Source organism: Lipotes vexillifer, unplaced genomic scaffold (assembly GCF_000442215.2).
Source record: "Lipotes vexillifer unplaced genomic scaffold, Lipotes_vexillifer_v1.1 scaffold1126, whole genome shotgun sequence".
Classification (NCBI taxonomy): Eukaryota; Metazoa; Chordata; class Mammalia; order Artiodactyla; family Lipotidae; genus Lipotes; species Lipotes vexillifer.
In genome coordinates, this window is record NW_006781401.1 from 1289006 (window position 1) to 1305133 (window position 16128).

Below are 16128 nucleotides of genomic sequence, written 5' to 3' on the forward strand. Positions count from 1 at the left end.
ATATATATATAAACTGAATCACTTTGCTGTACAGCAAAAATTAACACAACATTGTAAATCAACTATACTTCAATTTAAAAATAAAAGATTCTAGAAGTGTCATGGACCTAGAGAGGAAGTCACTGTTTCATATTGAGTATTTAAATATTTTTCCACATAAAGGCTTGAGAGGACTCCCCTTAAAAGATTCTAGAAGTGTCATGGACCTAGAGAGGAAGTCACTGTTTCATATTGAGTATTTAAATATTTTTCCACATAAAGGCTTGAGAGGACTCCCCTGGTGGCGCAGTGGTTAAGAATCCGCCTGCTAATGCAGGAGACATGGTGTTCGAGCCCTGGTCCGGGAAGATCCCACACGCCGTGGAGCAACTAAGCCCGTGCGCCACAACTACTGAGCCTGTGCTCTAGAGCCCGCGAGCCACAACTACTGAAGCTCGTGCGCCTAGAGCTCATGCTCCACAAAGAGAAGCCACCACTTGCCGTGACTAGAAAAAGTCCGCGCACAGCAATGAAGACCCAATGCAGCCAAAAATAAATAAATAAACTTTTATAAATAAATAAATAAAATTTTAGAAAGACGAGAAATTTTCCAGTCCTTGAGGGGGGCAGGTATGACGACACTTACATAAGAAATAATCCCTTTCCCTGCTTTGTTCTGGCTAAGGCCTAACCTGAGTGCTTACCGCCACCTGGTGGTGTTTAGATGAATAACCATTTTGGGTAAGGGCTGACACTCCAGTTACTCACTCCCTAGTGACTTAATTCCCAGGCCATTTGTTATCTGCTTGCGTACGTATTTATGTTTAAGTATCTATGTATATATTTCAACGAACATCTTATTTTAGAATAGTTTTATATTTACATAAAAGTTACAAAGATAGTGCAGAGAGTTTTTGTTCGTTTTTAGAATTTTATCATTTTTATTTGCATTTCTTTGATTACTAGAGCAGCCAAATAGCTGTTGATGTCTTTTGGCTATTGGTATTTTTTTCCTTGTACTGTACAGTAGGTCCTTGTTGGTTATCCATTTTACATACAGCAGTGTGTACATATCAATCCCAAACTCCCTAACTATCCCTCCCCGCCACCCTTCCCCTCTGGTAACCATAAATTCTTTCTCTAAGTCTGTGAGTCTCTTTCAGTTTTGTAAATAAGTTCATTTGTATCTGTTTTTTTTTTTAGATTCCACATATAAGTGATATCATATGGTATTTGTCTCTCCCAGTACAGAGTTTGCGTATACTCACATCGTTTCCCCTATTAACATCTTTAAAGATTTTTTTTTAAGTTTATTTATTAATTTATTTATTTTTGGCTGCGTTGGGTCTTCGTTGCTGCATGCAGGCTTTCTCTAGTTGTGGCGAGTGGAAGCTACTCTTTGTTGCGGTGCACAGGCTTCTCATTGCAGTGGCTTGTCTTGTTGCAAAGCATGGGCTCTAGGCGCATGGGCTTCAGTAGTTGTGGCACACGGGTTCAGTAGCTGTGGCTCGTGGGCTCTAGAGTGCAGGCTCAGTAGTTGTGGCGCACGGACTTATTTGCTCCGCGGCATGTGGGATCTTCCCGGACCAGGGCTCGAACCCGTCTCCCGCATTGGCAGGCGGATTCTTAACAACTACGCCACCAGGGAAGCCCCTAAACATCTTTCATTACCTTAGTAATTTGTCACCTCCAAGAAACTAACATTGATATGTTACTATTAACTAAACTCTAGACCATATTCAGATTTCATTTCTCTATTAAGGTCTTTTGCTCCAAAATCCCTGCCAGAATACCACATTACATTTAGTTACCAGGTCTCCCTACTCTCCTTTGGTCTGTGACAGTTTCTCAGTCTTGTTTTTCATGATCTTGACAGTTTTAAGGAGTGTTGGTTATGTATTTTGTAGAATGTCCCTCAATGTGGGTTTGTCTGGTGTTTTTCTCATAACTAGACTGGGTTATGGGTTCTGAGGAAATAAAGTGCCCTTGTCATTGCATCGTTACCAGGAATACGTGCCATCAACGTGACTGATCACTGATATTAACCTTGTCCTAGCAAGGTAGTCCTTGCCACGTTTGTTCACTGAAAAGTTACTATTTTTCCTTTCCATACTCTATGTCTGAATTCAGCCCACACCTTGAAGGGGGACAGGAATAAACTCCAACTCCTAAAGGGGGAAATAGCCACACTAATGATTTGAAATTCTTCTGTAAGGAAAACTGGACTCTTCTCCCACATTTACTTATATCATAATGAACTCATGGATATTTATTTTATACTTTGGGTTACAACCCAATACTACACTATCCATTTTCTTCCTCAAATTGTAGCTTTCGCCAGTGGGAGCTCTTTCAGGCTTGCTCCTGTGTTCCTTTGATGTGTCAACTGATTTTTGCTTTATGAGCACTTCTTTTGCATATTTATTTTTAATATAAAAAAAAACACATTTAGGAAACAAAAGAAAACTAAATTACTCTTATAGTCCCATCATCCCAACACAACTGGTGTTTTAGTGATCTGTTTGCCATTTACATTTTTGAAACATAGCTTATAAAGAACATGTTTTATTACTTCACCTGATTTCATAAACATAACTGCCATTTTTTACAATTATGTTGTGTTTACCAGATGCATATGCCAGGACACCTTAAGAAAAGCTCTCTGGAGTCGGACTACGTGCCCCCCACGCCCCGGCGCCACTGAATCTTTGCTCCTCAATCCTCTCATCCAGAAAAGGGAGGACATGATGGTATGTTTTTCACAGAATTTAACACAGCAGCATAGAGTAGATTAACAGCAAGGACTCTGGAAATAGATGGCCTGAGTATAAATCCTGACCCTGGAAGGATTTAGTTAGGAAACCCTGGGCAAGTTACTTAACATCTCTGTGCCACAGTTTCATCTGTAAAATGGGAAACCAAAAGGCCTTGCTTCTCACTATTGTTGGAGGACCAAATGCATTCAGTGGTGCTCAGCGCTCATTCCATAGCAAATGCTCAGTGTCAGCTATTATTGTTGACTCTGGGTAGACTTCCATGGCAGGGCTTACAACCTAAATTTAATTATACAATCTACTCCCCTGCCCCCCCACCCCCCATCTCAGTGCCTCACATACAGGAGAGGTGCAACACTTTTTTTCTAATTAATTAATTTTTTTTGGCTGCGTTGGGTCTTTGTTGCTGCGCGCGGGCTTTCTCTAGTTGCAGCGAGCAGGGACTACTCTTCGCTCCGGTGCGGGGGCTTCTCATTGCAGTGGCTTCTCTTGTGGAGCACGGGCTCTAGGCATGCGGGCTTCAGTAGTTGTGGGTCGCGGGCTCTAGAGTGCAAGCTCAGTAGTTATGGTGCTCGGGCTTAGCTGCTCCGAGGCATGTGGGATCTTCCCAGACCAGGGCTCGAACCCATGTCCCCTGCATTGGCAGGCAGATTCTTAACCACTGTGCCACCAGGGAAGCCTCGAGGTGCAACATTTATAAACACCCATGTGTGCACACATTCACAGTGTGTTTATCAGCAAAATGCGGTTAATAACACTTCTTACTACTAAGGTGGCAAATAAATGACTATATGCATATAAACAAGATCGGAATTACATCTTTGAATTTATCCATATGTCATCTAGTATTTAGCTTCTCTTTCCTCACCTTTATCGAAGTGTAACTGACAAGTTAAAATTATATACATTTAAGGGGTACAACATGATGGTTTGATGTGTATTTAACCTTCCATAGTGTGAGAAATTATGGGAACTTATAAAGAATGAAACCATGACATTTAGTCATAACAGAAACATTATACTACGGCTTCGAATCTAAACCAAAAACATATATCCCAGAATTGGTTCTTTGGGGGTATTTTTAATTAAAGATAAAGACTTTCAGTCTGATTTTTCAGCAATTTTCATTTTTTCTTCATGTTTGCATTTTTTTTTTTTTTTAGAGACCAAATCACTAACCCATGTCCACCCTCCCTGCTGCCCGTGGGTCTTACAGGTTCTCATACTCCCCACTTCTTAGTGTCCAGTTTGCAGTAGTGATTAAGATGTAGTCCACACTAACGCATACTAATAGTTCATTTATTAAATGTTTTTAACAATCTGCCCTGCTTCCCTTGTGAGGCTGGGTCCAGACACCCTTAGGATTGCTTCTCTTTCTTAGCAATGGAAAGAACACTGGCCTTGCAGTAAGGCAGATGACAGAATTCTGAAACTAGCTGTTTTCTTATATTGCAGGATTTTTAAAAGGATTAAGTGAGGAAGTACATGGAACATTTAGTCCAGTCTGCCGTTCGATGTTCCTGTCTTTCTTTTCGCCCTCCAGATTCAACGCCCTGATGCCTTTGAACCTGCTACTTGCACTAATTTATACAGTCTCATTTCATTCTATTGTACTTCAGGAGAAGGCCCTGCCAGCACTCTCACTTAGAAAACTACTCCCTACCCACCTGGGCACCAGGAGGAAAGTGTCCAAGGGACTAAGACTGCGCAAGTTCAGTGGTTTTCAGATTCATGCTTTTGGAACCCTTTGTTCAAGTGAAATCTCCCTTGGAACCTTGATACAAACAAACTAGGTAAAAAGGTCATTTTATCCACATTTCTTTATAAGTTCACATCTATACTTTTGTAACCTATTAAAATGATATTCAGAACTAGATGCTTTGAGAAACACATCAGAAATCTGGGGTTAGAGGTAGCAGCTGCAAACTGACCAACTGCAGCATTTAATTCTGCCTCTTGTTTTGATGGCATAGAATCAATACAATTCCGATTCACACAGAAAATAACCTCTTAACCCCTGCTTACGATCTTCATGATTAATGTAGGGCCGTACACAACCCCAAACTATCTATGACACATTATCACATCTGACAGCTACACTTGCACCTATTATCACACAAGCTGACATCTGAACGAGATCGGATCAGCATGTGCACCTGAGCCCTGGCTGTCCTCTCAGAGTATCACATGTGCGTAGTGATGAGACTTTTTGTACTACTGTTTGTGATAAAAAAAAAAAACACAGGGTGAATTTAAATATATAAATACCAGTGCAGAACTACATCCTTCTAGTCAATGACACATTTAGGAGACATTAAATGGGCACAGAAATGACAAAGGATTATACTGAGAACTGCACAAAAATGAGTTACTTGGCAACACAGGATAGGGATTGGTTAATGTCTGTCACTGAGGATACAGACTGTTCTACCTTATGCTCTGCTCACTGCCAGAGAGCCCTTCCTGATTTCCCAAGATTCAGGTGAAATGCCCCTCTAATCCTGCCTGGAGGAGGGCCGCCTCCTCCTCACCTGCCTCTTCATCCTTTATTAGTGTCAGTAACTGCAATAATCCAGGGGCTGAGCCGTCCTCTGACAGAGCAAACTTCCTGCAAGGTGTGCTGTGGACTGCTCCAGCAACGGCTTGCTCCAGGCGGGCCTGATTCACAACTTCTTGCTCAACTGCTCCCCTCTATACCAGTTTCTGTAGTGAAGGCTCCAGCCTTAGTACATACACAGACAATTTCTTTTCATCCTTCTGGTAAGTGGTCAGATATTTGACCTGCAACACCCTAGGATTATCGGTAACCCCAAATACCTGCTCCAGAGCATGCAGGCATTCAGGGGCTGTAATTAAAGGACTGTTTATCTTGAGGACGCGAATGATATCTGATGCCGGGCCTCTAAGGCTCTCTAGCAATCGCCGCCTTTTTTCGGCATCTGACACCTGCCATGTCTTCATCATCTGAGTGGCGTGAAACAGCCAGGATTCAAACTCTTCTTCTTCTGGCTCTGGAGGATCACTGCCTGAGAATACTCTCAGCTTTTTGTATTCCAGGTGTTGCAGGGCAGGCTGAAGAGCCTCATCTAATGCCTGTGCCAACATAGGGGCCCGCACTTCTGGGATCATGTCCTGGTCTAGGTCAAAAAGGTCGTTTCCATACCCAAGAGCTCTGGTAAACTCACCCAATGTCACGCCCTCTCCCTCTAGGAATTCATGTAACCTGCTTAAAAATTCATTGTCTGGGTCAGGGGTCTTAAAGATCACTCTCCAGGCACCCCCGCTTCCGGGTATCTCTTTAGGGACCAGAGCATGACTCGTCTCCTCAGTTAAGTCCTATTAAGGTTGCATTCCTGTTCTCTTCCCTCCGGAACATCCTCCCGAGCAGTCGGTACTCGCTCAAGGGAGCAAAACCAGATCGCAGAGCCTCCTCAATTTCTGCCCTTTACAGGTCTGGGGGATGTCGGCAATCAACAGCGTTTTCCGCGGGTTTACATCCATCCCCCTACACCAGTCTTCTAAGAGCCTCAGCGTCATGATGCCCAAAACAACACATTTAAATTCCAATTTGTCCCGGCCACTGATGCCACTGCAATTCACAGTATTCCTCCACGGTAACCGAGTTAAGTCTCGTCAACGTCTGCAGTTCCGACGGGCAGTGAAGATGAAGTAGTCACGTTAGTTCAAGTTGTAAATGAATAACCCGAGCCCGGAGAAGCCCCGCGCACCCGCGCCGGCGGCCGGCCGCACGGCGGCAAGCAGCCACCTTACCCTCTCCCGGCCTCGGGCGCCCCGCAGCAGACAGCGGGGTCCCACTTCACCTCTCAGTTATCTAGTAGTCATGTCTGGGTCCGTCGCCGGTGGCCGAGGCGCCAGGGCCTGCTCCCGACGCTTCCCGGGCGGCCAGGTCCGAGGAGCGGGAGAGCGGCTTCTCCTGCACTCGGATGGACACTCGAGCGGGATACCCGAACTGCGCAGAGACGCGCCGGGGGATGGCTGACCGCCAGTTGCCGCGGTGCTCTCCGCGGCGAGGAACGACGGGGGCGATCAGAGCCGCGAGCGAAGCACCAGGCTTTGAGGAGCGCTGAAGCGGCCAGGCCCAGACTGCCGCCCACCTGAAGGGTAGCGCTACAACCGGCGCCTCCGTAGCCTCCCCCGAGTTCCAGCAGAGCTGCTCCGGGCGCGCTCGGGGAGGCGGTGCCGCGGCGGAGGCTCCCTACGTCACGAGGGGGCGGGCCTTTCGGGGGGCGGGGCAAGCGCGCTTCCGGCCCGAGCCGGAAGCCCCGACTGGGCAGCATCCGGGACGGCGGGCGGGCGAGCCAACCGGGACAGGAGGTGAGATCCGGGACCTGCCCAGCTCGGCAGGCTCGGCCTGTGGCCGCTGCCGGGCACTGGGCTCCCGGTGCTGCAAGGCGGAGAGGCCCGGGTCTGGCGCCGTCCGCGCAGCCCTGTCGCGGCGGCGGGCGCTGCAGCACGACAGGGGGCGGGGCCGGCTGCAGGGGAGGCCAGGGTGGCTGCGGAGTCTCCCGGCTGGGCCGAGTGACACAGGCTGGGGCTCCGGCAGCGGCGACAGGGGCCGGGCCGCCGTGTGACCGGCTGCAGTCACGCTGTGCTTAATCACAATTAGCTTTTGCTCCAGGCTGGCCGTGCGCACCATTCTCCCAGCCGGTGACCCCGGGGATTTTTCTTTTATGGTGGCTTTCTCTGAAATGCCAAAGCCACCCGATTATGCAGAGCTGAGTGACTCTTTAACGCTTGACGTGGGAACAGGAAGATTTTCGGGACCACTGTAAGTGTTTAAGAGTTGCTGTCTTAACTTGGGGGCTCCGATATTGGTTTGACTTGTAGAACCAAGTTTTCATGTCTGAAGCAATACTGTTAATTCAGAAGGTATTTGAAGTATAGAAGTGAAATGTTCCCTAGGGAACTAGTTTAATTACAATTTAAGGGAACGTGTGCTGGACCTATTTAAGCCAGATTTAGTGATTTATCTATCTGTGGGATTCAGTAAAAAGCACACAGTATATACTGAAACTTTACTTCCGCATAACTATTACATAAAACAACCTGTAAGATGTTTATGTTTCTTAATAGATGTAAATTTAATTTAGTTATTTTAAACCTCAAATGTGTTAGGGAGTATTTTAGAGCTCACTGGACAAAAAGTAAGTACATTTGGAATAGTTGACATGACAGCATTACTAGACCCTCACTGTGTTGTTATTGTTGTTTTAACTCAAAGGCACAGAGCATGGAGAATGATGAACTTCCGCCAGCGTATGGGATGGATTGGAGTGGGATTGTATCTGTTAGCAAGTGCAGCAGCATTTTACTATGTTTTTGAAATCAACGAGACTTACAATAGGCTGGCCTTGGAACACATTCAGCAGCACCCAGAGGAGCCCCTTGAAGGAACCACATGGACACACTTCTTGAAAGCTCGGTTACTCTCCCTGCCTTTCTGGTTTTGGACAGTTATTTTTCTGATACCTTACTTGCAGATGTTTTTGTTCCTTTATTCTTGTACAAGAGCTGACCCCAAAACGATGGGCTACTGTATTATTCCCATATGCTTGGCAGTTATATGCAATCGCCACCAGGCATTTGTCAAGGCTTCTAATCAGATCAGCAGACTACAACTGATTGACACGTAAAATCAGTCACTATTTTTTCCTTACAAGTACAAAACTGCCAGTACTGTATGAAGCCTGATCACAAGACTGCAGTTTCTTCACAGATATCAGGAAGCTGTGGTGGGGCAGAGGCTTTTTAAAGAATGTGACTAGGGGACTATCTTTATCTGAATATTGAATTTTTAGGTAAAGCCTGTGATACAGTACTACAAAATCATGTTGATGACTTCAGATTTTGGAAGTAAAATTTTATCTGTTATTTGCATTCTTTAGAAACTTGAATAAGTACCTGGATTCATATTTTTATTCTACTGTGCAACATAGTGATGATTCAGAAATTTTTCCTTTGGGGAAAAAATGAACATTTCCATTGTGTTTAATGTAAAAAGGTCCAAACATGGTCATAAAATTTAAATTTTATACAATTACTTGGCTTGCTTTAAAATTCTTCAGACTAAAACACCAGTTCATCCTGTTGTAGCTAAGCCAGCTATTTATACTTGCTTGCTATCAGCTTGTGAGAAATTGGTATAAAATTATTGAGGTGATGGCTGTCTTGAGAAGCAAAATGTGTTCTTCGTTTTGGTAATGCTACTGGCATTATTAATTAGCTAGAATTAGTCATGCAACTTTTTTTTTTTTTAAACTACTTGGGAAGAGACTGTTTGAAAGTTGAGAAATCTAACACATAGAAGATAAAAACAAGGTGTTCAGTGAAAATACTTAAGGCAGTCCCTGTCAGATGTGTGACATCTAAAAGATGCTCTCAAGTCATCGTCCTGATTTTCTTTTCTGCCTAGGGTCCAGTCTTCAGACGTTAGGTTAATTGCATGAAGATGTGATCCCTGTACTGCCTCCTTTGCCTCCTTTGTACTTACTACCTCATGTCTGGTAACAATACAAGTTAACTAAAACATGGAAAATTAGAAATTAGGATTATTTTTCTTCTTTTCTGGGTGAGATCAAGATATATTTTTATACAGTTAATGTCATCAATACCAGGGAAATGTTTACACTGACCGATTTGAATAAGAATCATAACATTTTTTGGTGCTTACTCCGTTGGGCCCTGTCCTAAGAGCTTTACATGAATTAACTCATTTAGTCCTCCCAACAACCCTACGAGATAACAGCTATTATTATCCAGATTTTACAGATAAGGACCGTGAGGTGGAGAAGTTAAGTAACTTGCCAAAGGTTACACAGCCAAGAAGCAGAGCCAGAGTTCTAACCTGGCATCTGATGCCTTTATTCCTAATCACTGTAGTGCTTCTCACAAATGACAAATGTTTCAGCACTGGGTACTGTCTGCCTAACCATGCTAAAGATTGGGAAAGAACTGAGAAAGGTTTTTCTCAATTTGTGTGAGCTACTGAAAATCTAAAAGTTTTCAAGCAAGCTCAACCTTTACCTTATATCAGGTTTGACCAGAATGGAAGGCTGAGCATTCCATAGCAAGCTTTTACTTGGAAGATAAAGCAGGTACTCTTGTAACGCAAAAGCAGCGCGATCAGATTCTTCTCTTCTTCTCCAATTAATCTCATTCCTCTCCTTTACTACTTCCAAAGGTCCAGTTACTGAAATGATATATGTTTTGCTACAATACATTGAATCTTCAAATTAAGCAGCAGTTTGAAATATATGTTTCTGCAAGGGTCAGATAACCAAATCACTTGTATCCTTTGAATACTTACTAAAAGTATGCATGCTGCAGGCAGTTTCCTGAATGATACACATTCATGCTGCACAAGAGTCCTATGAGGCAGGTATGTATTGGTACCATTGGTACCATTTTACAGAAGAGGAAAATGAGGAAACCTGAAGCACAGAGCAATTAATAACTTGCTCATGGTCACACAGCAAGGGGAAGAGCTAGGATGTGAACCCAGGATATCTGGTTTCAGATCTCCAGCTCTATCATTCCACTATACTGCTTATCAAAAAAAAAGATTAAGGAAAGTCATTGAGCATTCTCTTGTTTTGTCTTGAGGCAGTGATAGTTTGGAAATGACTTAAGGAAATTATTTCCATTATTTTTTGTTTTATAAATGCTTGATGTAATGCAGGGTTTGTGAGTTTGCTATTTGTCTTGTAAGGTAGTAATTCCTTTTTATTGAAGTAGACTTTCTTACACTTAAGATTCCAGTGTTTTGGGATTTGGTGAGCAAATGCTCAGTCCATTCTTTCTTTCAAGATATTGCCTTGATAGTAGAAATATTAAAATAATTCGAGTAGGAGTAATGTAGTATTTCCAAATGCAATCACAAAGGTTTAGACTGCAGGGTTAATCTGTTTTTTGATTATTTAGGAATTAATTATCCAAGTTTTAGATTATTCCTGTTTTCTCAATGGCTATTTAATAGTTCAAAGCACTCTTTTGGTAAAGAGAGAAAGGTGAAATTAGTCCTTAGCCCTATTAGATTGAGGTGGATGTTGAAACCAATGGATAGGAGACCTGTGTATTGTAACAGATCACTTATTTCATAGTCACATCACAATACAAAAAGCTGTGAATACAGGATTAGATGAGATAAATGGCAAATGTAGGAAGTGCTTCAGGGATTTTAGGGAAGGGACACATCCTAGTATCTATAGCTACTCAGTGATATTTGCTTCCAGATGGAGAAAAAGTTACAGCTCCTAGTGGTTTTTTTTTTTTTTAATATTTATTTTATTTGGCTGCATTGGGTCTTAGTTGCGGCATGCAGGCTCTTTGTTGTGGCACTGGGCTTCTAATTGTGGTACGTGGGCTCTAGAGCGAGCGGGCTTAGTTGCCCTGAGGCATATGGGATCTTAGTTCCCCAGCCAGGGATCAAACATGTGCCCCCTGCTGTGGTGGGGCGCGGGAGTCCTAACCACTGGACCGCCAGGGAATTCCCAAATTTTCTGGTTTTAAAGAGGTTACCAGTTTCAAAGTAAAAAATGTGATTCCCCAAGTTTAGAATTTGATTCTACTTCAAACAAAGCTTTTATAATTAACAAGCTTTTCTTTGCAGAAGTGGAATCATCAGATAAAGTGCTATGAGAGTAACAGCACCCATAAAATAATCAAACCTGTATGTTTGTTCACCATGAGTAGTGTTAAAGTCTGTGTTAAGATTATCTGGTGTTGACTTCCTTCTTGATGGATTTAATGTTCTCAATCTCCAAATCACTGGCAGAAAAGCTTACCTCAGTACTACATGACTAATTTTTGCATCAAGTATGTGCCATCACTTTATAAATTCTCCAGTATATTGATAAAGTTCCATATAACTCTGGACCATGGTTGGGAATCATTATGCATTGGTATTTTTGTTTTGGTCTAAGGCAGTGAGTGGGTCTTGAACTGTGGCTGAATGTTAGAATCACTCAAGGAAATAAAAAACACAGCAAAACTCCTCATAAACAATACCAGGGTCCCTCGCAACTATCAATCCCTGGGGGGAGGGGCCAAGGCAATCATGTTTTAGGAGGTCTTCAAGCAAGTCTATTAGGGTTGAGTTACTGGGCCAGGGGTTTTCACGCAACATAAAGCTTCAACTGTTACTCGTGAGAACTGTGTTTGTCTTTGGAACAGTGTCAACAATTATTTCATGGTAGGCTTACCCCAGCTGTCTGAATTGTGCAAATCTTTAAAAAGGTGTCTATATATCCCTTCTTTTCTTTTTTTCCAAGGTTTAAATAGACTTTATTGTTAAACAGACTTACAAACTAATGTATGTGGTCCCAGGATGTCAAGCATGGAGAAAGAGAGGTCATGAAGGTCAGCTGCAGAATGTCACTAACTGAAGGCCATGATCTAGGGGAGGCCAGCCAGGAATGCAGTAGACATGATCAGGACAGGCTGGGGGTGGTCATGTCACAGATAAGGGAAAGGACAGCCCTCTTTACTCCTGCTTCTTGTAGCTCTCCAGGTGTGACAAGACCCTGCCCCAGGCAGGAGGAAACAGGAAGCAGGAGGTGAGCCCAATGGCAACATCCATGGTCCTGAGCTGCTCCCATGGTGGCTTGGAATGCATCTGGGCATGCAGCACTGGGAGCTGCAGGCTGGGCCTGTCAGGCCCCTCAGCAGCAGTGGCGGCAGAGTAGACATGACCATACCAGGTAGACTGCAGACAGCTGCCAGCCAGAGCCCAAGGTCGGGAATGAGATGTCTATATTTTGTGATTCTGATTCCTATCGTCCAATTTATCCTGAATACACTTCTGTCAGGCTTTTGCCTCCCACTCTACCAAAGCTGCTGTCTTGTCAAGAGGTTGCCAGTCATTTACATGTAACAACCCAACGGTCAAGTCTCAGTCCTCAAATTACTTTTTTTTTTTTGGCTGTGTCGTGCCTTGTGGGATCTTGGTTCCCTGACCAGGGATTGAACCTGGGCTCTTGGCAGTGAAAGCATGGAGTCCTAACTACTGGACTGCCAGGGAATTCCCCCTCATTATTATTATTTTTTAATGGCTTTAAAAAAAACACACATTTATTTATTTATTTATTTTGGTTGCGCCGGGTCTTAGTTGTGGCAGGCGGACTCTTAGTTGTAGCATGCATGTGGGATCTAGTTCCCCCACCAGGGATCGAACCCGGGCCCCCTTCATTGGGAGCACAGAGTCTTACCACTGGACCACCAGGGAAGTCCCTCAAATTACTTTTTGACACACTCCCTTGTCCTTGAGCTATTTTCTTCGGTTGGCTTCTGGATCAGTACTGCCCAATAGAATTTTAGTGATGTTGGAAATGTTCTGTATCTGTGCTGTCCCTATGAATAGCCAGGAGCCACGTGAAATGAGCCCTTGAGATGTGGCCAGTGCGGCTGAGGAACTGAATTTTAAATTTTAATGAAACAGTCAACATGTGGCTAGTAGCTACCATGTATTAGTCCAATTCTAGATACTTTTCTGATTTGCTTCCTTCCTCACCAGCTTCTCCTATCCCCTTTGCTGTTTCCTCTTTGAGGATCTGCCCAATTTCCAAGTGTTGGCATGCCCCAGTTCTCTTTTCTACACTTAATCCCTTGTCATTGCATCCAGGCTCATGGCTTTAAAACCCAACTTTCTATCACTTCCTTGATCTCTCTCCTGAGCTCCAGACTTGAATATCTAACTGCCTACTTGATATTTACTAAGATATCTTACCAGGCACCTGAAACTTAACCTGTCTATAAAGACAAGCTGCTGATTTCTCCACCCACCAAAATCTGCTCAAGTCCCCTAAAAGTCTACTATCAAACAAGAGGCGAGGGATCATTTTAAAAGTTATTCCTCTCAAAAATCCTTCTATAGCTCCCCTTCTCAGAATAAAAGCCAAAGTCCTTAACATGGCACACAAAGTTCTAAGTAAGTGGCCCTCGACTTTGACTTCATTTTCTACAACCCCCTCCACCCCTTGCTCCACTCCAGCCACACTGGTCTTCTTGCTGATTCTAGAACATGCCAGAAAAACATGTTTCAGGGCTTCTGGGTTCAGTGTACGTTCTGCCTGGATGCTCAGCCCTGACCGGCTCCATCATCTTCTTCAGACCTTTGCTCAACTGTCAGCTTAGTGAGGCTGCCTCTGACCACCCTGTTTAAAATTAGGCATCCGCCTCCCCCGTTTTTCTCCAGAGCACTTACTGTCATATGACATGTTATACATTTTGTCAGGGCAGGGATTTTGTCTGTTTATGCCATGTGCCCCATGCCCAGAACAGTGGCTGCCACATAGTAGGTGCTCAGTAATTATTTACTACATGAGTGATTTTTATTGCCACTCAACAACTCTCTCACGAGGCTGCCAAACTATCTAAGAGAGAATCAAGTTACTAAGTGCATAGCATAATTTGTCATGTGTTCTAGGTAAGTTTGGTTACTAAGCTCTTTCCAGTTTCAGCATGTAGGGATATATTCTTTTCAAGGCCAAGATTTAAAATGAGTCTCTCAATTTATTTTTTCCAACAGTTCTTGTGATATTGGCTGTCTTGGGATTTTCCTTATTCATGCGAGGAAAACATAGACCACAGTCACAAACAAGGTTTTAAGTGGTGGTTAGTCTTGAGAAATTCTTAAGTTAGTCTTGAGAAATTCTTAAGTTACAATCATGAAAACAATGGTTTCCTAAATCACCAAACATACGCAGCAAATATCATGAGGACATCTTAGAGCTACAGCACACACCGCAACCAAGAGTAGCTGCTCACAGCAACTAGAGAAAGCCCATGCAAAGCAATGAAGACTCAATGCAGCCAAAAATAAAATAAATTAAAAAAAAAAGCAAAGAGAACAAGAGCATACAATGAAAAGTCTCGCTATCACTCTCAACCCCAACTCCTTCTTCCAGGTGCAGTTTGACTATCCTTTCAGAGATACTATATGCATATCTAGCCAATATTCTCCACTAGAAGCATTGTGCACTCTGTTCTACATCTTGCTAGTTTTCATTTAACATCATATACTGCATATTGATCTTAATAACACATAGAGCTATACCTTGGTCTTTTTCTAATGGCTGCACAGAATTATTGTACTAATGTGCTTCTTTTTTAATTTAATTAACTAGGGTCTTCTGCTGATGAACATTTAGGTTGTTTACGATCATTTGTTACCAAGAATAATGCTACAATGAATAGTTTTATTTATTTATCTGTGCATATGTGTGCTATTAACCATAGGATAAATTTCTATTAGTGAAACTGCTGGGTCAAACAGCACGCACACTTAACTTTTTTTTTTTTTTTTTTGCGGTATGTGGGCCTCTCACCGCTGTGGCCTCTCCTGTTGCGGAGCACAGGCTCCGGACGCGCAGGCTCAGCGGCCATGGCTCACGGGCCCAGCTGCTCTACGGCATGTGGGATCTTCCTGGACCGGGGCACGAACCCATGTCCCCTGCATTGGCAGGTGGACTCTCAACCACTGTGCCACCAGGGAAGCCCCTCACATTTAACATTTTGACAGAATTGTCAACTTGACTTTTGAAGAGCTTATACCAATTTACACTCTCACCACCAATATATTATGGACTTCACACCCTTTCCAGCTCAATATTGCATCAAAACTTTTGCCCTTTCAGTCTGAGAAGTAAGAAAACAGTACTGCATTGTGGTTTTACTTTTCATTTCTTTGAAGTAAAATTTTCTGTTGTCTGACTAGTACATGTGAGAGCTATAAAAGGAATTTTAGTTCTTAGTCATTTCTGTTGAAAATACTAAATACTTTTTCCTGCTTTGTCTTTTAACCTCATTTACAGAATGTTCAGAAATTTTCATTATTATGTAATTGTATTTACTAATCTTTTCTATCACGGTGTCTGGATTTCTAAAAATATTCCATAGGTAACCTTCCTCACTCTGAGACTATAAAAACTCTTAGTCCATTTTCTTTTAGTACTTTTACAGGCTTTTTTTTTTTTAAATACTAAACATCTTGAATCTACCTGAAATTTATTATGCCCTAGGTAGTGAGAAAAGAACCCAACTTCATCACAAAAACTAACCAACTTGTTTCTCATTTGTTAAAACCGAAAGTGTTATTTTACATATATTCTCCAATTTCTATAATAATTTTACACTCTGATCTTACTATATGCTTAAATGTGCAAGATGACATCACAAGACGATTGTAGTATGATTAACTTCCCCAAACATGTTAAAGCCTAGGTTTTTAAGATATCTTATGTATGCATCTTACTGCAGAATGTTAGATAAGAAATGATATTCTGTTTGTAGATTGAACAGTTCTACCGAGAAATAGGTGTATCTTTAATAGGCTAAATAGGATGTAGGGAAAAGTACT

The 16128-nt window shown here is 42.8% G+C and overlaps 2 protein-coding genes across 2 annotated transcripts; one reads left to right on the forward strand and one right to left on the reverse strand.

Annotated features, from left to right (window-relative positions):
• Positions 1–5231: 5231 nt before the first annotated feature.
• On the reverse strand, positions 5232–6290 carry MOAP1 (modulator of apoptosis 1). Its single transcript, XM_007472093.1, is given in 3 exon segments — positions 5232–6086; positions 6088–6197; positions 6200–6290. Coding segments are annotated over 3 exon segments (1056 nt in total).
• Positions 6291–7082: 792 nt separating this feature from the next.
• LYSET (lysosomal enzyme trafficking factor) lies at positions 7083–9729 on the forward strand. The gene is made up of 3 exons (XM_007454723.1): positions 7083–7088; positions 7393–7542; positions 7996–9729. Exons 2-3 carry the CDS (start codon positions 7445–7447, stop codon positions 8405–8407), a joined length of 510 nt encoding a protein of 169 aa, XP_007454785.1. The 5' UTR covers positions 7083–7088; positions 7393–7444; the 3' UTR covers positions 8408–9729.
• Positions 9730–16128: the final 6399 nt, after the last annotated feature.

Excerpts from the sequence above, each read along its gene's own strand:
- LYSET (XM_007454723.1), top strand. The coding sequence starts at position 7,445 with ATGGTGGCTTTCTCTGAAATGCCAAAGCCACCCGATTATGCAGAGCTG. Across the intron at positions 7,543-7,995 it reads GGAAGATTTTCGGGACCACT|GCACAGAGCATGGAGAATGA; the intron begins GTAAGTGTTTAA and ends TTTAACTCAAAG.